At 41.1% G+C, this 20992-nt stretch overlaps 1 protein-coding gene across 5 annotated transcripts; it reads right to left on the bottom strand.

Moving 5' to 3' along the window:
- Positions 2024 to 20055, bottom strand: KRCC1 (lysine rich coiled-coil 1). 5 transcript variants are annotated; one of them, XM_021085677.1, is made up of 5 exons: positions 19804 to 20050; positions 6461 to 6567; positions 5947 to 6121; positions 4137 to 4196; positions 2024 to 3404 (listed from the first exon to the last, which is right to left on the bottom strand). In XM_021085677.1, exon 5 carries the CDS (start codon positions 3380 to 3382, stop codon positions 2609 to 2611), a length of 774 nt encoding a protein of 257 aa, XP_020941336.1. In that variant the 5' UTR covers positions 3383 to 3404; positions 4137 to 4196; positions 5947 to 6121; positions 6461 to 6567; positions 19804 to 20050; the 3' UTR covers positions 2024 to 2608.

Here is a 20992-nt window from a genome sequence, read left to right as displayed (position 1 = left end):
GGGAACCTCCATATGCTGCGGGTGGGGCCCTAGAAAAAGACAAAAAGACAAAACAACAACAAAAAAAAGAGTGGTGGTCTAGGACTGGCCCTTGATGTAATAGACATGATGCATTTAGAGTTGGGTGGAGGGGGAACCAGTAGAGGAGACCTTGAGGAGGAGCTATGTGCCTCGATGGAAGCTATGGAAGAGGGACTGATGAACCAGATGGAAGCTCTGTGAGGTTGAACAGAATAGAAATTAAAAAAAAACATCTATTGGATTTGAGAACATGGAAGTCACTGGGGACTTTGGTAAGAGCAGTGTCAGCGGAATGGTAGGGACAGACCCTCTAGGGTGGGGGAGAGAATGAGAGGTGAAAGAGAGTAGGCAGCTGGTGTAGACAAGTTTGATGTGAAAGAGAAAGGAGATAGTTGAAAGAGAATGCAGGGTATCAAGGGAGTTTTTGTTTAGTTTTCTGAAGAAGGGAAACAGAAGCAGGTCTGCCTATATGGTATAGCCAGTAAGGGAGAAGCGAGTCAAGGTGCAGGAGAGATGAACTCCTTGAGCAGGTAAAAAGTTGTAGGACCCAGGGCACGAGGGGAAGGATGTGTCTTTAGTAAGGACACTGTTACTGTAACAGGAGGATGACAGAGAACAGAATGCCTGAGGGAAGTTTATAGATCTAGTGGTAGGACAATCGTAAGCTTCTCTGAAGGCTTCTGGCAGAAGGTGAGTCATCAGCTGAAAGGGGGCCTGCATGGAGGCACCAGGGAGGAGAAGGATTGAGGAGAGGGGAGAATAGGAGACATCTGAGAGTGGGGAGTTTACTAGGGAACCCTGATGGATTGGAGATTTGTGGTTATTAGTTTAAAATAAAATGGGGTGTTCCCGTCGTGGCTCAGCAGTTAATGAACCCGACTAGTAGCCATGAGGATGGCGGGTTCGATCCACATCCTCGCTCAGTGGGGTAAGGATCCAGCGTGGCCGTGAGCTATAGTGTAGGGTGCAGACTCAGCATGGATCCTGTGTTGTGGTGGTTGTGGTGTAGACCAGCAGCTGCAGCTCCGATTCAACCTCTAGCCGGAGAACCTCCATATGCTGCAGGTGCGGCCCTAAAAAGACAATAAAATAAAATAAAAATAAATAAAATGGGTCACCTAATACCCTCTCTCCCTCCTCCCCTTGCTTTCTTCTTCCCTATTTGGGGCACGGAGGTAGGAGGCTGGGCAAGGTGATTACGCAGAGGGGGTCAGGACTGAGAAAGACAGCAGCCTAGCAAAGGTTGGGAGACTGGTTACATGTGGGAGCATTGAGGTGGGGAAGGGAATATATATAATTAAAATGATTTTAGTAAAATAATTTTAAAGTCAATTTTATAATTTGTAAGAATCATACTGTAGATGGCAGATTCATAGCATAGAATCTTCCTGTTATCCAAGGCATTTTAAATGCCAGTCCTGCTAGTTATGTCTGACAACAGGGAAAATAAAGTGACTTCCCCAAAGTCATATAACAACTTGATGGCATAGCTGTGACTAGAATCCTGGGATTCAGATTCCCAGGCCATCACTCTTTCTACAACAAATTAGCAGTGCTCAAATACTTGATAAGCTGATCATAAAAAAGGGGATTATTAAAACAAAAATGCTGGTCAGGAACAAATGCTCTAATGACATTTTATGTCTTATAAATTACCCCCTCTTCCAATATTTTGAAAAATTGTGGTCATTCATAGATTTCTATCCTAAAAGTGGGTTTAAATATGCTCAGTCAGAGTTCCCATCCTGGCTCAGTGGTTAATGAATCTGACTAGCATCCATGAGGACACAAGTTTGATCTCTGGCCTTGCTTAGTGGGTTAAGGATCCGGCATTGCCATGAGCTGTGGTGTAGGCCGTCAGTTGTAGCTCCGATTAGACCCCTAGCCCGGGAACCTCCATATGCTGCAAGCAAAAAAAAAAAAAAAAAAAAGCTCAGTCATTGCTCTTCCAGAAGGAAATCATCATTGCAAAGGAAAAGATCACGGACACAGGACAAAAAAATGTAGAAATTAGAACATTTTATTATATTATAAACATTTCCAGAATATAAACTGATTTTATATCAAGACTCTTTGAAACATTTAAAACTGTATATAACATAAACTTATTATAAGGTATTTCATTTTCCACTTTTCATCTTAGAAAATATACTGTAAATGAGATCTAACAAGGGAAAGAAAAATCAATCTAAATTGGTTCATAGAGAAAACTAATGAATATAAAAATACGCCACTCCAAACTAAAACCCAATCAAGAAGTAGATTCTGCAAAGCCTTTTGATCCTCCAATTTAAAATAAATGACCTCCCAAGGGAAAAATACTTCCACCATCATAGCAACTTGATGAATAAAGGCAGAGCTACTCTTGTTAAGGGAAATTACACTGTGTATGAGAAAAATACAGTAATGATTTTAGAAAATGAGGAAAAGCAATTTCCATGTTGGAGAGCAAACACACTAAATGTTTTCTGTCCACTTAACCTTTGCACCTGTTCACGTGGGAAGAGCGATATGAGCACGAACATCATAAAACCAGGCTCCTCAACTAATCTTTCAACCTAACCTCGGGAGAACCAACCCAAGAGCTTCAAAACCCAAGGATAGACTGGTCCCAAAGCATCTCCTCGTCTGTCCTTTCTTCGCCTTGTTCCTTTTTCTCTTTTCTACGCTTACGTTCCTCTTTCTTAGAGGCTGCATCTCGGCTTTTTTTCTCCTTTCGGTTGGTAGGCTTTTCTGTGCTGACTCCGACTGTTTCCACCTCTGTTCTGTTTCTCTGGATGCGCTTGTGTTTGTCTAAATCTACTTCCTCACAAGCTTTTTTCCTCTTATGCCTGGGCCGCTCCTCCTCTGGTTTTTCTCTGCCTTCCTCGAGGTGCCTCTTCCTCCTCTGATGGATGTGATGGGCACTAGCGTGATGGGCACGGGTACTGTTCTCTGAGGAGAGGGGCTTGTGGACTCCAGATTCCACACTGTAGGAGCTATGATTATACTCGTGCTGACTAAGGTTCAGGGGTACTGGTTCTCCCAAGAAGCAGTCCCTGGGGAACTGAGGGTAGCTCAGGGAGCCTAGTCTCAGCCTATTGTCACGAGCTGGCAGCCAGTGAGGTAACTGCTTTTCCATTGTCTGTGAAACCCTACATGATCTCGGGTAGGTCTGGATGCTTTCATAAGGGAGCCTCTGATCAAACATTCTGCACCTGGGTCTAGAATCAACCTCTTCTTTGTACCCACAGGTTTCCAAATAATCCTCTCTCATCTTTCTGAAACAAGTCTTTGGCTCTAAGCCTCTGGCTTTCTGCACTTTAATATAATCTTCAAGTTCATCTTGAAAAGAGTCATATGTCTTCTTTGAGTGCTTCATTAGGTTGACAATAAGGGATTCTCTGTAGAGAAGATGGGAGAAAGTTCTTCTTACTAGATTATTCTGGATATTTCCTTTATTCTTAAAAAGTGGTACAAAACAAAGCCCAAACAAATTAAAACTTTCTCTGGCATAAAAGTGAAATATCATGATATTATATGCCAACAAGGAACATCAGGAAGGTCAAATATTGCCTAGGCCACTCATAAATAATTTTATCCTTCTAGAAGTGGGATGAAGAGGGCAAGAAGGTGCTGACATACAGAATTTTTTTTTCTTTCTCTCTTTTTTTTTTTTTAGGGCCACACCGAGGCATATGGAAGTTCCCAGGCTGGGGGTCAAATGAGAGCTATAGCTGCAGGCCACACTCATAACCTCAGCAACGCGGGGTTCTAGCTGTATTTTAGACCTACACGGCAGCCCATGGCAACGCCAGATCCTTAACCCACTGAGCGAGGCCAGGGATCTAACCTGCATCATCATAGCTACCAGTCGGTTTTGCTACCTCTGAACCACAACAAGAACTGCAGAATTCTTTGGTAGAGCTAAAAATGTAAGGCATATGGGAATGTATGGCTATAAAGACTTACATATCCATGGTGAGTGGCCTGATCTGAATGTTCAGATAACTTCTAAGGATCAGATTAATTAGTTTCTTGTCTATTGTTTTCTAAGAGAGGTAATAAACTACAGAGAAGTAATTTGATCTTTAAAATACTTGTTTACTCAAAATGAAATAAACATACATACTCACCTGACTAGAGTATTGTCAGACTTAATAATAACAGGACGTTTGTAAAATGGTTTGGGGATGCTGGAAATGAGAAATTCAGCTATGAGACAAAACTGCTCTCAGGTATAGGGCCCGAGGAAAAATGAGGGAACAGAGTTCCGTATCTTCTGAATAGGGCCTTGAACTTCATTCCACTACCTCTGATTGGTGAAAAAAGCATTCTAGAATGCCTTCTGGTTTGTGCTCTATTAAAGTCCTGGTGGGAGGGTTAAGGGTAGAAAATGGAGGAGAATGCTGAAAGGGAGCAGGATTTATGTAGAGAAAAGTTTCAGAAGAAATTTAAAGTCGATATGCGAGTCTTTGTTTGCCTGTTTAATTCTTTTTTTTTTTTTTTTGGAGGGAAATGGGGTGGGGACAGCACAACTATGATTTCTCTGTCTTCCCCCCACCTCAAATCCTGCATTACGAATATAGCAGAAAATGTGCTTACTATGAGATGGTAATGCCCTAGATATTTTGGGGGATGTATCTTATCTCCAAAATTAGGAGGCAGCATAATGTATGTAGAATCAAACATTTCTTCCCTTTAATAGAAATAAGCCTGGAGTTCCCTTCATGGCTCAGTGGTTAATGAACCCTACTAGGATCCACGAGCACTCGGGTTCAATCCCTGGCCTCGCTCAGTGGGTTAAGGGTCCGGTGCTGCCCTCAACTGTGGTGTAGGTTGCAGATGAGGTGAGGATCCCGTGTTGCTGTGGCTGTGGTGTAGGCCAGTGGCTACAGCTCCAATGGCACCCCTAGCCTGGGAACTTCCATAGCCTCGGATGCAGCCCTAAAGAGCAAAAAAAAAAAAAAAAAAAAAAAGAAAAGAAAAGAAATAAACCTGACAGCAATGTATAGTAACCAATAATCAGCTAGCTTTAATGGAAGTTTGAAATTAAAAAGCAAGTCTAAATGAAGCCTAATTTGGTGAGTCAGAAAAATTAGCTCCTATTCAACTTAAATAGTATAACATTTCCAAGTGAAATAAAATAATATTACAAAGAATTGATTAAATATGGGCAAAAACTTTGGACACTTCCAAAAGGAATATATACAAATGGATAACAGGCACGTGAAAAAATGCTCCATCTCCTTAGTCATCAAGGAAAGTTCATTCATTCTTACTGGGAATGTAAAACCATTCAGCTACTTTGGAAAACAGTTTGGCAGTTCCTCAAAATGACGAACATAAGAGTTCCCATACAGGAGTTCCTGTCATGGCTCAGTGGTTAACAAATCCGACTAGGAACCATGAAGTTGCAGGTTCAATCCCTGGCCTCGCTCAGTGGGTTAAGGATCTGGAGTTGCCGTGAGCTGTGGTCGTGGCTTGGATCATGTGTTACTGTGACTGTGGCATAGGCAGGCGGCTACAGCTCTGATTAGACCCCTAGCCTGGGAACCTCCATATGCTGCGGGTGCAGCCCTAGAAAAAAAGACAAAAAAAAAAAAAAAAAAAAAAAGAGTTCCCATACAACCCCAGCAATTTCACTCCTAGGCGTATAACCAGGAGAACTGAAAATCTTATGTCCACACAAAAACTTATACCAAAAATGTTCACAGCAGCAGTATTCCTAACAGCTAAAAATAGAAATAACTCAATGTTCATCAACCGATGAATGGATAAATGTGGCAATTTACACAATGGGATATTATTCAGCAATAAAAGGCAATGAAATACTAATAAGTGGTACAACATGGATGAAACTTGAAGACATGCTGGGTAAAAGAAGCCAGTCCCAAAAGATCACAGATGGTGCAGAGATCGATGAAGAGGTGAATGAAACCTTACCCTTGTCAGGTTGAGAACTTGGTGGAGAAATTTGATCATATTCACCCATTAATTGCTTCAGTTTTTTAGCATGAACTTTCCCCAAATAGAGAGACTGTGCAACCACTGAGGAGCTAAAAACCATGATGCAGAGATTTAAAAATCTATTTTTGTTCAATACTCCTCTCCCATTCACCTGAAACCAAGCACAATCTTGTTATAATGATTAAATAGTTTGAGGTTTAGAATTACATTAACCTAGATCAATCATCTGAAAACTCACAAAATCCATCTTCAGTTCCTTACGCGGTTTCTTGTAAATCTGAAAATCAAGCTAACTTTTTCGGTATGTATTTTCTTATTAGAAAAAGTGACCCCAAATTTGCACCTCTGAATTTGAAGATACCACTCATAAATTTTAATGTATTTAGCATGAACTAAGAGTTTTAGAGTTTCACTTGCTTTCAAGTCAAAGTATCAGTTTAGAATAAATAAATAATGCTAACAATTTAGAAGCTCTTTATTTTCAACCTACCTCATAACGTGGAATCCACTGTGATTCAAACTATGGCACTACTCCTTACAAGCCTTTTCCAAAAGGTATCTGTAAAAAGTTCAGTCTTTGTTCATTCGACGTCGTATCTATGAATAAAATAAAGGGAGGTAAGACATTTATATATATATATATATATATATATATATATATATTTTTTTTTTTTTTTTTTTTTTGCTTTTTAGGGCCGCACCTGCAGCATATGGAAGTTCTCAGGCTAGGGGTCGAATTGGGGCTACAGCTGCCTCCTACACCACAGCCACAGCAACTCAGGATCCAAGCCATGTCTGCGACCAACAACACAGCTCACGGCAACGCCAGATCCCTGACCCATTGAGTGAGACCAGGGATCGAACTTGCATCCTCATGGATACTAGTCAGATTTGTTTCTCTGTGCCATAACGGGAACTCCCAAGGTAATATTTTCAGTCTTCAACTGGATATCATTTCATATTCGATCTCAAATCTTAATTTCTTGAGTGCTTGCAAGGCTAAAGCACTAGCATTTTGCTTACTAGAATGGCAATTTTAGTATGAAAACGTTTACTAAACCTGTGATATTTATTTATTTATTTTCTTTTTTCTTTTTAGGGCCACATCCACAGCATGTGGAAGTTCCCAGGCTAGGGGTCAAATTGGAGTTGCAGCTGCCAGCCTACACCACAGCCACAGCAATGCCAGATCTGAGCTGTGTCTATGACCTGCACCACAGCTCATGGCAATGCTGGATCCTTAACCCTCTGAGTAAGACCAGGGATCAAATCTGCATCCTTATGGATACTAGTCAGATTTCTAACTCGCTGAGTCACAACTGGAACTCCAAGCCTCTGCTATTTAATATGGTACATGGTAATGTATTTTTTAGTCCAGAAAATACCATTCTTAAGGAGAAGTTATTGGGGTGCCAGCAGGATTCTGGACTTTATGGACATGATCTGGAGCATCCAGCCTTAGTACTTTGTATCTTACAGCAGACATATTACTGACGTCTACTGACCTTTGCAGTTGCCAAAATCCCAGAGCAACTCTCTCCCCATACTGGCCATCTTCTCCCACCTGGTACTTATGAAATTGATTTATATTTCTTTTTCTTTTTCGGTCTTTTTAAGGCCGCACCCGTGGCATATGGAGGTTCCCAGACTAGGGGTCTAATCAGAGCTACAGCTGCTGGCCTACACCAGAGCCACAGCAACGCCGGATCCTTAACCCACTGAGTGAGGCCAGGGATCGAACCTGAAACCTCACGTTTCCTAGTCGGATTCATTTCCGCTGCACCACGACGGGAACTCCCTTGATTTATTTTTCTAAATTCAGAATTTTACACTTCATTTTGTTATGGGTGTAGGCCACCATTCCTACCTATGAGGATCTTTAAAATTCAAATTCTTTTTTTTTTTTTTTTTTTTTTTTGTCTTTTTATCTTTTCTAGGGCTGCTCCCACGGCATATAGAGGTTCCCAGGCTAGGGGTTGAATCGGAGCTCTAGCCGCCGGCCTACACCACAGTCACAGCAGCATGGGATCCGAATGGGGTCTGTGACCTACACCACAGCTCACGGCTATGCCAGATCCTTAACCCACTGAGCAAGGCCAGGGATCGAACCCGAAACCTCATGGTTCCTAGTTGGATTCATTAACCACTGAGCCACAAGAACTCCTTAAATTTCAAATTTTTTTAATCTTGACATATGCTTTCTATGTCTTTATCCATGTTGCTGGTGAAGACTTTAAGTAGGAAGAGAGCAAGATAATACCTATGGCACACTACGAAGAACCCACCCTTTATCTAGGATTGATCTACTTATTCCTAATAAGGAAGACATTAAGGGAGTTCTTGCTGTGGAACAGTGGGTTAAGGAACTAGCATAGCTGCAGCTTTGGCTTGGATTCTATTCCTGGCCTGGGAACTTCATATGAAATTGATGTGGGCCCACCCACCTCCACGCAAAAAGGAAGACATTAAGAATTTCACAGAATCTGAGTTTATTCCAAAATTAAATTTGGCATCTTTTGAAATACCCATGTTTCTCCACTTCACTCGCCACTATCCTCCTTCTTATGGGTCTGATTATTCAAACCTATTTGAATGATAGTGCAGTCTTATTTTTCCATTTTATCAATATTTGAAAAATACATGCCATGTCTTCCTAAGTTGTAACTATTCTTTTTAAAGCAATGGTTCTTGATCTTGATCATTTTGACAAAAGTATTCTATACAGGCAGACAAGTGAACCCTTATTGCCTGGAGGTCTAGGGAGTACACAGACTAGAGATCAGTAACCAAAAAAATATATTTTTTTGGTTTACCTTAACAAGTCATGAACTTCTTGACCTCTAGCCTTAAAACATTTATTTTATATAAAGTTTTAATTTCTTTTTTTTTTTTTTTTTGCTTTTCGGGGCCACACCTGCAGCATATGGAGGTTCCCAGGCTAGGGGTCAAATTGGAGCGGTAGCTGCCAGCCTACACCACAGCCACAGCAATGCCAGATCCGAGCTGTGTCTGCAACCTACCTCACAGCTCACAGCAATGCCAGATCCTTAACCCACTGAACGAGGCCAGGGATTGAACCTGGAAACTCATGCCTCATGGATGCTAGTCAGATTTGTTTCCATTGTGCCACGATGGAACTCAAAAGTTTTAATTTAAACAACATGTGCCATTTAATCTTCAAGTACCTCTTGGCACACTACTGAATATCCCAAAACCTCAGGGAAAACTGAGTATCCTCATTGAAGATAGGATCTCACAACATTCCTCTGATCTACCAGATGGTTCATAATAGAAAATGCAGCATGACATCACTTGTACTTTTAGTAAACCTGAAATTGCCTTTTATGTCATTTCAAAGCATTATGTTTAAAAGCCACCATTAATAATTTGTTCTGCGACTAGTATCTACTAGGATGTGGGTTTGATCCCTGGCCTCCCTCAGTGGGTCAGGGATGCAGCGTTGCCATGAGTTGTGGTGTAGGTTGCTGTGGCTGGCTGTAGTGTAGGCTGGCAGCTACAGCTCTGATTTAACCCCTAGCCTGGGAACCTCCATATGCTAGGAGTATGGCCATAAAAGAGGAAAAAAAAAAAAATTTGTTCTGCAACACTTAACCAGCACTGCCCTTACAATGTACCAAGTATTAGGTAAGCACTTAGAAACAGTAACTAATTTTATCCTCCTAAGAAGCCTATGGGCTAAGCAGTATTATCTTCTATAGTTCATAGATGAGGAAACGGAGGAGGCATAGAAAAGGAACATGTCTCTGATTGCAATTAGTAAATGACAGGGACAGTCTGAGACCAGAATCTATTATTAACTGATATGCTTGGCTGCCTTCCCAACTGATGTAGAACTTCTCAGTCCACGTTCTAGAATCCCCTTCTTTAAAAAAAACAAAAAACAAAAAAACAAAAAACGAACCCGGGAGTTCCCACTGTGGTACAGTGGAAAACGAATCTGGCTAGTATCCACGAGGACGCAGGTTCTATCCCTGACCTTGCTCAGTGGGTTGGGGATCTGGCCTTGTGCTGAGCTGTGGTGTAGGTCGCAGACGCGGCTCGGCTCCTGTGTTGCTGTGGCTGTGGCTGTGGTGCAGGCAGACCAGTAGCTGTAGCTCCAATTTGATCCCTAGCCTGGGAACTTCCACTTGCCAAAGGGGCGGCCTTAAAAAAAAAAAAAAAAAAAAAAAAAAAAAAAAAACAAAGAAAAAGAAAAACCTGAACTATTTTCTCTTTAGACATCTATTTAAAAAAAATGAAAAGTAAACCACAAAATGAGAGAATGTATCCCCACCTCAGACAATAAAGAACTTACATCTAGAATAAATAAAGAACCCTTATGACTCAAGGACAAGCTCAATTTAAAAAGGGCAAAGGGAGTTCCCACAGTGGCTCAGCGGTTAACAAAACCGACTAGTATCCATGAGGATGTGGGTTCGATCCCTGGCCTCACTCAGTGGGTTAAGGATCCAGTATTGCCGTAAGCTGTGGTGTAGGCCGGCAGCTGTAGCTCCGATTTGATCCCTAGCCTGGGAACCTCCATATGCTGCAGGTGAGGACCTAAAAAGACTAAAGGCAAAAATAAAATAAAATAAATTAAGATGGTCAAAGGATTTGAACAGATATTTTAGGGAAAAAAAAGAAAAACCAAAAACAGGAAGTTCCTGTCCTGGCTCAGCAGGTTATGAACCCGACTAGTAGCCATGAGACTTGTGTTTGATCCCTGGCAGCTGCAGCTCCAATTCGACCCCTAGGCTGGGAACTTTCATATGCTGCAGGTGCAGCTCTAAAAAGAAAAAAAAAGAAAAAGAAAAAAATACATAAACAGCTAAGTAAATGTGAATTAAAAACACAATGAGATAATACTACACCATCATTAGAATGACTAAATTAAAAGGACTGGAAAAATAAATAAATAAAAGGACTGAAAATACCAACTGTTGACAAGGACACTAACAATTGGCATTCCCAAACACTGCTAGTTAGAATTTAAAATGGTACAACTTTACAATTGGACAATTTCTTTAAAAGTTAAACATCTACTACATGGCCCAGTCATTTCACTCATACGCATTTGCCCAGAGAAATGAACACATATGTCCTTGCAAAGACCTGTGCACAAATATTCATAGCTGTATTTGTAATAGCCAAAAATTGAAACCCTAACATCTATCAACAGGCAAATGGGTAACAAAATGTGGTATACCATGCAACAGAATTATTCAGGCATCAAAAGGAAAAAAATAGCATATATGTATACACACATATATGCTATTCTGGATGAGTCACCACATCATCATGCTGAGCAAAAGATACACACACAAAAACACCTACTATGATTCTATTCGTTGCCACAAGCTGCGACCTAGGTCTCAAATGCAGCTCGGATCTGGCGTTGTGTCTGTGGTGTAGGCTGGCAACCCAAACTTTGATTCAACCCCTAGCCTGGGAACTTCCATATGCCCCAAGGGCTGCCCTAAAAAAAAGACCAAAAAAAAAAAAATTATTCTAGGAGTTCCCGTCGTGGCGCAGTGGTTAACGAATCCGACTAGGAACCATGAGGTTGCAGGTTTGGTCCCTGCCCTTGCTCAGTGGGTTAAGGATCCGGCGTTGCCGTGAGCTGTGGTGTAGGTTGCAGACGCGGCTTGGATCCCGCGTTGCTGTGGCTCTGGCGTAGGCAGGTGGCTGCAGCTCCGATTTGACCCCTAGCCTGGGAATCTCCATATGCCGCGGGAGCAGCCCAAAGAAATAGCAAAAAGACAAAACAAAACAAAACAAAACAAAATTCTAGAAATGCAAACTAATCTACAGTGACAGAAAGCAGATTAGTGGTTGCCTGGGACAGGGGGAGAGGGAGGAATTGACCAGGGACAGGAGGAAACTGTTAGGATTGGTAGAAATATTTGGCATTTTGCTTATGATGGTGGTTTCATGGGAGTACACACTTGTCAAAAACTCACTGAATTTTACACTTTAAGGCCATTTATTGTAACTATACCTCAATAAAGTGTATTAGAGGAGCTTAAAGATCTATAATGAATATTTTGGGAAAAAAATATACCTTCATTTGTTAAACTGAGTTTTTAAATGTTGGCTTTGTTTCCTGAAAGACCATCCACCTAACAAAGGTCAACTCAACTGTGCAGAACTACTGGTTGTCATATTATGTTAATTATTCACTGCTTCTAGGAGCCAGACACAGGGACTCTGGAGTCAGTTCTGGCGCTTCTTAGGTGTGTAAGCTTGGTCACCTTTCTCAACCTCTAAAACAGGATGTAACGTATACCTTAGAGTTATTCTGAGTCTTAAGGAAATTAATATATGTAAAGTGCTTAGAAGAGTGTATGGCACATAGTGAGTGCTGTGTAACCGAGGTTTTATTGTTATTCAGGATTTCATCTATTTAACTGATATAATGAAATGTTCTTCCAACCAATTATTCTAGTAACTACAAAAAGCCAAATAAAGTTATGTGTAAACAGGGTAAGAGAGTCTCACAGGAGTACATGATTCTTTGTAGTTCAAGCTAACTCATGTTTCAGAGGGACTTTTTAATGAAATCTGAAAGTTCAATTCATACCTATTATCTTTTCTGATGGCTCTGATTTTAAACCAACTCTTTTGAGGATTTCAGTTTTTGTCTTGTGTTAATGTCCACTGAATATGGAATGGCAAGCAGAAACACTCAAGCTATTTAAAGGCTGGTATTAACTCTCAAGCAAGAAATAGTTTGTCTCGACTGAAACTCACCTGTAGTATTTTTTCAGATGTACCTTCTAAAATGTTTGGATAAAATCTAGCAAAATTCTGAAAACTTGATGTTTCTATTTGTACACCACAAGCCTAGTTATAGATAAACACCCATAGTGCCATTTACCTATTCATTTACTTCCAGGAAAGATAGCATAGGGAAAGAGAAAGAATATGGAATCTTTTATTTTGGAGAAATGAGATTATGCAGGCTGTTATTCAGTAGCTATACAAGGCTTGGCTTTTAAATTTGTTAGTATATAAAGCCATTGCAAAAGGTAAAGTAATAAAAACACTGCACACCAATTATTTAGTTATATATGAAACACATGAGTAGCATGAATTACTCATAATTCAAAACTGTCTGAAGGAGCTTCATTTTTTTCATAAAATACTAAGAATCATTCCACTTTTCCTAATTCTAGACCTGATAGAGAATTAGTTCCATTCCAATCACTCCTTCAGAAATCATAAAACCTGAACTTTTGCACTCTATGACATGTTTTTAATACATCTCAATATGTTTAAGAGGTTTGATGAGTAAATTAACTCAATTTCCTCTCTCTCTTTTTTATTAAATGGCCACACCCCCAGCATATGAAAGTTCCCAGGCCAGGCATTGAATCTGAGCCACAGCTGATGTATGATGCAGCTGCAGCAAACTGGGGATCCTTTAACCCACTGCTCTGGGCCAGTGATCAAACCTGCACCTCTGCAGCAACCCAAGCCACTGCAGTTGGATTCTTAACCCACTGTGCCACAGTGGAAACTCCCTAAATCAACTCAATTTGAGTGAAAATTTAAAATTTTTCATGCCCACTGCATATTATTTGATTTGTGTTATACCATGGCATTTAGACATAATACAGCATAATGGTTTTTAAAATATTTATTAAATATCTTTAATCTTTGAAAAAAATCTCTGAGCAAAATTAGGATGTTAATTTGGTCAGTTTTAGGTGTAATTAGCTTCTTCTTTAATAAACATACCAGCTTTATGACATGGTCCTATACTTTTAAATCTAATTCACTAAGAAGCATTAGAAGACATTTATATCTTTCCATTATTTGCATCTTCTCTCAGCAATGTTGTGCTGCATTCACTGTATTTTTGTAAAGTTATGGAAAAGTTTTTCTTTTTCATTTTATGACTGCGCCCTCAATATACATAAGTTCCTGGTCTAGGAGCTGAATTGGAGCTGCAGCTTTCGGCCTGTGCCAGACACAGCAAGACTGGATCCGAGCCACATCTGTGAGCCACGCCACAGCTCACAGCAACGCTGGATCCTTACCCATTGAGACCAGAGATTGAAACTGCACCCTCATGGACACTATGTTAGGTTCTTAACCCACTAAGCCACAATGGGAAATCTGTATTTTGGTTTTTGACACAATAGTAAATAGTATTTTTTAAAATCTCAATTTCTAATTGCTTGTTGCTAACATTTAGAAATAATACTGATTTTTGTGAATTGACCTTATAATTTGTGTCCTTACTAAACTCAATTATTCTAGTAGCTTTTTCAAAAATTCCTTGGGATTTTCTGCATAGATGATCATCTCATCTGCAAATAAAGACAGTGTTATTTCTTCCTTTCCAATCAATCTGTAAACTTTTTTTTTCTTGCCTGACTATACCGGTTAGGACCTCCAGTACATTACTGAAAAGAAGTGAGAATGGACAACTTGCCTTGTTTCTTTTTCTTTCTTTCTTTTTTTTTTTTTTTGCTATTTCTTGGGCCACTCCCGCGGCATATGGAGGTTCCTAGGCTAGGGGTCGAATCGGAGCTGTAGCCACCGGCCTACACCAGAGCCACAGCAACGTGGATCCGAGCTGAGTCTGCGACCTACATCACAGCTCACGGCAACGCCGGATCATTAACCCACTAGCAAGGGCAGGGACCGAACCCGCAACCTCATGGTTCCTAGTCGGATTCGTTAACCACTGCGCCACGACCGGAACTCCTGCCTTGTTTCTGATAAGATTCCTGTTTTGCAATCTTTTAATACCATTATAATCTTAGCAAAGACTAAGTAGAGCACAGTACTAAGTTTTAGGAGACTAGGTAACTGATTCTCTTAACTTAACCAAAACATGCTGTATTATTCCTTTTCATTCTTGAGGGTCAAATTTCATTTAAGAAGTTTTGAGAGATGCGGCCTATATCTGTCAGCATCATGAATGTTCCTAACTGTATTAGTTGCCTTTTCAGGAAATGAGATTAGTATGTGACCTATGAGTTTGCCAAGTTTTAGCTATTTTGCACTAAACAACAATCACAAAAATTTACTGTGGCATATTTCCAATGACAAAATACAAAGGAATTAACAAAATCATTAATTGGGAGCACTAGTTACACATCTAAAATGATATATTTCAGGAACTAAAGCATATTTAAAACTGTATTTTCTCCATTTACACTCTTTTCTCTCCACCACACCAATTTCACTAACAAATATTACCATCAAGCTCTTCAAAAGAGATGTGACTATTGATCTGTATATCCTTAGTACTGAACATAGTACCTTGTCCACAGTAGAAGCGCTAATGTTTTCTGCATAAATATAAGGGCTATTAGCTAGATTTTCCGTCATTTGACTAGAATCTCTGCTTACTATGAGGATAACAAAGGAACATTTTTGGCAATTGCTATGTATGGATTTACGATTAAGTCAGAAGTGTCCTTCATTCTTTTTTATTTTTTGGCCATGGCATGCAGCGATTTGTGGGACTGAACCCTGGCTGCAAGGTGAAAGCACCAAATCCTAACAGGGAACTCCCAGAAATGTCCTTCATTCTTTTTTTTTTTTTCTTTTTACAGCCACACCTGTGCTGTGGCATGTGGAAACTCCTGGGCTAAGGGTTGAATTGGAGCTGCAGTTACTGGCCTATACCACAGCCACAGCAACATAGAATCTGAGCTACATCTGTGACCTATGCAGCAGCTTGTGGCAAAGCTGGATCCTTAACCCGGTGAGTGAGGCCAGGGATCTGCACCCTCACAGGAAATATGTCAGAACCTGCTAAGCCACAATGGGAACTCCACCCTGCATTCTTAAAATGAGTCTACTTTTGTTTTCCTCTTAAAAAGAAGTAGATAAAAATTGTTTGATGTGGTTTTGTTTTTACTGATTTCTTGGGAATATTATTACCCAGTTAAAAACATTTTTTTAACTGTCAAAAATACTTGAGAAACTTCATTCAATGAATTACAAAATGTCCTGAAGAATCTTAATAGGTGCAATATATGTATGTATATTTCATATATATTTTCACATATTTATATGAAAATAAATTTCATATAAATCTGATAATTTGGTGTATCTTTGGGTTTCTGAGATTGAGTTTACTGTCTCAACTTCCTATTTGTAATCTCACACCTCTTATATATTCCCTACTTGCTAATTTTTAATACTTATTGACCTTGTTTATTATTAAGCTCAATACAGAGCAGCTTCTAATAAGGGTGAGAATTATCAGCAGTTTTAACGGTCCTAGGAAGATCTTCAAAGTGAGAGTGGAATTTCAATAACTGGAAGTATGACAATTTTTTTTGAGGAATCTCTTAAGTCTTTTTAGAAAAAAGAAGATACTGGTTGAATACCAAAAATACTTTTTTCCTCTTCTTCATGTACTATCATAATTGACAATTACATTCAGCTTTTATAAATATCTAAACTAAAAATACACTGAGTTCTACTACTGTTTTAAATAGCATTTCAAATATTTGCCATGTAAAGTAGCAGTTAACCGAACAGTTAATGAAGGATATTTACTTAAAGTGACAAGTGGTCATTTTTAGGTTAACAAATTATATTTTTCAAATTCTAGTGAATAGTCTCAATTGTAACTCAACGGAGATCTCACTACTCTTTAAATGTCACTTGAGGGCTACTGTAGGTCACAATATCATGTTTTATGAATTGCTATTCTAGCACACAGCTCAAGCCATGAAAAGAATATCAATATGAAACTGAAATCAATTCACAGTGTTAGGGTTGTAAAGAATCTCAGTTTGGTTAGTGCAGAGTTCAACATGGACACTACTGATGTCTGAGTGGGATTATCTTTTTGTTATGTGTTTGTGTGTTGGTGCTCTGTGAGTTTTAGGTTGTTTGTGGCATCTCTGGCCTATACCAAAAGGCTTGGTAGCACCTGTGCTCACCAAGCCTTTTCTTGTCCAGTGGAATAAAAATCAAGAAAAAGCAAAGTATCCAAACATTATTAAATGTCCTCTGGGATTGGGGTGGAGCAAAAGCACCCCAGGTTAAGAACCACTCAACTGGACTAGTCCAACTCTACTCCCCTAGAGATGATAAAACTCAGGTGGAGGAAGTCTGGGACTTAGGTCATACAGTTAGTTGAAAAACCAGTACTAGAACCTATTAATAGTCAAGACTCCTACTCCAGTATTCTATCACCTTGAAGCAGTACAGAAAGGTAACTGCTGGCATCTTGTGAACTGACTCTATTTAAAGTCTTTAGTAATCACACACATTCAAAGTCATGGCAAAAACCAAAAACTCTGACAAAAAGCTGTTTTTTTTTTTCCCCCCTAGGAAAACCACTTCCAAGTCTTCTTGTAATCTATGGAAGCTAAAGTGAATTATAGTATTGACACCTTTTACTCAGACTTACTTATTAGTGAGAAGGCAGGAAGTTTGGTATAAAAGCGGAAAATTCAGGAGATTTTATTTATTTATTTTTGTCTTTTTAGGGCTGCACCTGTGGCATATGGAGGTTCCCAAGGTAGGGGTTGAATCAGAGCTGTAGCGGCTGGCCTATGCCACAGCCATAGCCACTGGATCCGAGCCTCATATGTGACCTAGACCACAGCTCATGGCAACTCCAGATCCTTAACCCACTGAGCGAGGGCAGGGATGGAATCTGCATCCTCATGGATACTAATCAGATTCGTTTCTCCTGAGCCATGAAGGGAACTCCAGATTTTATTTTATTTCAGAACAATGATACTAACCCAGGTTGACAAGATACTAAATCTAGTCTTCTTTGGAAGACTTTACTAGATCATGCCTTTACTAAGGGACTTAGGGGAACATCACTTGGTTGCAATGAATTTTAATTTCCCTTTTAGTGAATGGAATTTACATAAAGTGCTTACAAAATGTTTTAAGAAATTTATAATACTTTACTATTTTGCCATTTCTCCAAGTGAAAGGTATAAAAGATTATCGAATAGCACACACAACAAGAATATGCTGTGGAAGAGGATGGAAATAACAATTGTTTCAATGAAGTTATTATATTTAACTTCAGGAGAAGTGAAGTGTCCCTCAGGAGAAAGGAAATTAAACTATCCAACAATGTTCTGGCTTCCACCATTTTTCACTCTGGAGACAAAAAACAACCTAAGGCAACACAGCAAATACTAAAAATTACAAAATTGAGTATGGCTGAATACTTTAATAGTTCTGCTCAAGCTCCACCATCTAAAATCATTTCCAAAGCTGCCTTAAAGCCTAAAGTCAGTTTGGAACCAGCAATTTGTTTGCAGGTATACAGTATTTATAAGAACTCAAACACATCTCAGATTGAGATGATTAAAAAATAGCTTTTTGTGTTAAGGAAAATGGGTTGGTGACAACTGTAAAAACTCCAGGCAGGTATACTCCTTCCGAACTTCTGTACAGAGACTTGACCAAACTTTAACATGACCTCTAGCATTTTATGGCTGCATCCCTGGATGACCCAGTCCCACTTTTTTTCTTTTTTTGTCTTTTAGGGTCACACCTACAGCATATGGAAGTTCCCAGGCTGGGGGTGGAATGGGAGCTGCAGCTGCACTACAGCCACAGCAATGCGGGACTGAGGTTAATCTGTGACCTACACCCCAGCTCCCGGAAATGCATCCTTAACCCACTGAGCTGGGCCAGCGACGGAACCTGAGTCCTCATGGATCCCAGTCGGGTTCATTACCGCTGAGCCACAATGGAAATTCGGACCCAGTCCCATTTTGAGCTCAGGCTGGGAAAGCTCAGGGCTGTCAAAAGGCATTTATTGTTTGTTCTAGCCAACACCTGAATATAAGGCCCTGACCTCTCTTTTTTAGAGTAGTTACTAAAAAGGGTTTACAATTGTTTGTTAATTCTTCCTCTGTCCCTTTGAGATATATGTGTACCCCCCACAACTCAGGAATGTCTTTCTCAAAGATCTGAAAGCCATCCTTTTAAAGTGTAATTATCAGAAAAGGCAGGGCCTGGGGTCTCCCAGTCTGTGGGAAAAGTGAATCCTCACTTCCACAAGATGACACAGCTCGCCTAAGTGCACGGACACTGCCCAAACCTAGGTAATTTTGCGCTTTCCTGACTCTACTGAACCCCTTCCTTCATTTTCCCTCTAAAACCCCGTCACCTCTGCGCAAATCGGAATGGAGCTCAGCTCTTTCCCTACTGCAGTTACTGAATAAAAGCTGTTTTTGCCTCTCTGATGTCCTGCTGTATTATCTTTGACTCTGGTAGATACAAATTTAAATTCAGACGACTACTACAATAGGCCCGTAAATCTTAGAAGCTTGTTTTACAGGGTGTTATCCTCAAAAGCTAAGGAAAACTCTGCAAAGTAATCCCTCAAATACCTCACCCCCTCTTCCCTTCCTCCAGGGCCTCCGCAACTTGAAGCTCCCGTGTTTACTTCCTACTGTGGCCAAATTTCACTTCTCCCTCCGCGTGAGGGCTCTACTTTGTAGGATGCTGAATTTCGCCCAGCGCAGGTCTACGCCCTTCCACGTCTGGAGCCTTTTCTCTCCGTGTCTCTGTCCCCTTGATCTCGGGGTGTCCTCCTCAACCCCCTTCCCTCTCCCTGACACTCCAGATCCACGGCCTCGACCTGGCCGCCTCTCTCCCACTCCAACTTCAACTTCCCGGCAGCGGAGGCGTCCCCGCTCCCGCCGCGCTCCGTGCTGGGGCCCCGGCGGCCCTTTCCCGGGGCTGCGAGTGGGGAGGGGAGCGTAGCCCTGTCCGGGTCGGCCATCTCGCACTCTCTGGGCGCGCCCGGCCTCTACCGGGCTGGGGGATCGAGCGGCTGAAGGCCGAGGCCGCTCCCGCTGCCGGGCGGGAACTCACCTTCTCTGAGGCAGGGGCGGCCGTCTACAACTACGGCCCCCCTCCCCGCCAACGCCACCGGTCGGGGGATAGGCTGAGGTGGAGGTGGCGGAGAGGCAGGGACAACCGCTGCCGCCACCGCCGCCTCCGCCGCGGAGCAGACGGGGTGGGAGGAGGGGGCGGAGACCGGGCTTCCTGAAGGGAAGTAGCCACCACCACCACCAGCGACTGACTGGACAGCGCCCGCGCCATGGCGGCGGCGGGGCGTGCCACTGCGCTTGCGCAGTCACCCTACTCTCAGAGAGCCTTTTTAGCCCCGCCTTCTTGTTTGCTCCGCCCCCTCGGTCCCCTTCTTCCGGGACTCTGTTTTAACCTGGCCGAAGCTCTCCTCACTGCTACTCACTTCGGGCGGTGGCGGGGGGAAATCTAAAACCAACAAAGAAAAAAGTTTGGAAATCTGCGGTTTCTACCTCCAGAATATCTGAAAAATCATGATTTCCTGCTTTACCTTTTTAAAGTTTGTTAAGAGTCTTTGATACACAGTAGATTAAGCAAAATCTTTGGTGGTGATATGCTGTCATCATTGCAGCATAAATGACCTTTTTCTCTCCCTTGGCTCTCTCAGTATACGTGTATATACATACACACGTTCATCTCATCCTCTTGTTCCCTGTCTCCCAAAGAAATCACTACCCTGGTTTGTAGTCATCATTTCTTTACATATGTATATATCTTTATCACATGTATGCTTGGGGAAATTTTTTTCTTTTTTTGGTCATTTTGCCATTTCTTGGGCCGCTCCCGCGGCATATGAGGTTCCCAGGCTAGGGGTCGAATAGCAGCTGTAGCTGCTGGCCTACACTACAGCCACAGCAACGATGCCAGATCCTTAACCCACTGAGCAGGGCCAGGGATCAAACCTGAAACCTCATGGTTCCTAGTCAGATTCATTAACCACTGAGCCACGATGGGAACTCCTGCTTGGGGAAAATTTTTAGATTGTTTTTTAATTTTATAAGATTTATGTCTTTCTCTAGCAGGGCTTCTTTCACTCAATGTTTTGAGACTCATCCAAGCTGTTGCACATAAATGTTATTTATTCATTTCACTGCTATACAGTGTTACACCCCTTTTCCTGTTGATGGGCATGTCCCCTGTGCATTGTGCAAAAGTTTCTCTTGGGTAAGCTCTCCTTTCCTGTAATACAACC

The sequence above is a fragment of the Sus scrofa genome, chromosome 3 (assembly GCF_000003025.6).
Source record: "Sus scrofa isolate TJ Tabasco breed Duroc chromosome 3, Sscrofa11.1, whole genome shotgun sequence".
Taxonomy (NCBI): Eukaryota; Metazoa; Chordata; class Mammalia; order Artiodactyla; family Suidae; genus Sus; species Sus scrofa.
The sequence above is the reverse complement of the archived record's forward strand: the minus strand, read 5'-3'. Positions and strand labels throughout refer to the sequence as shown.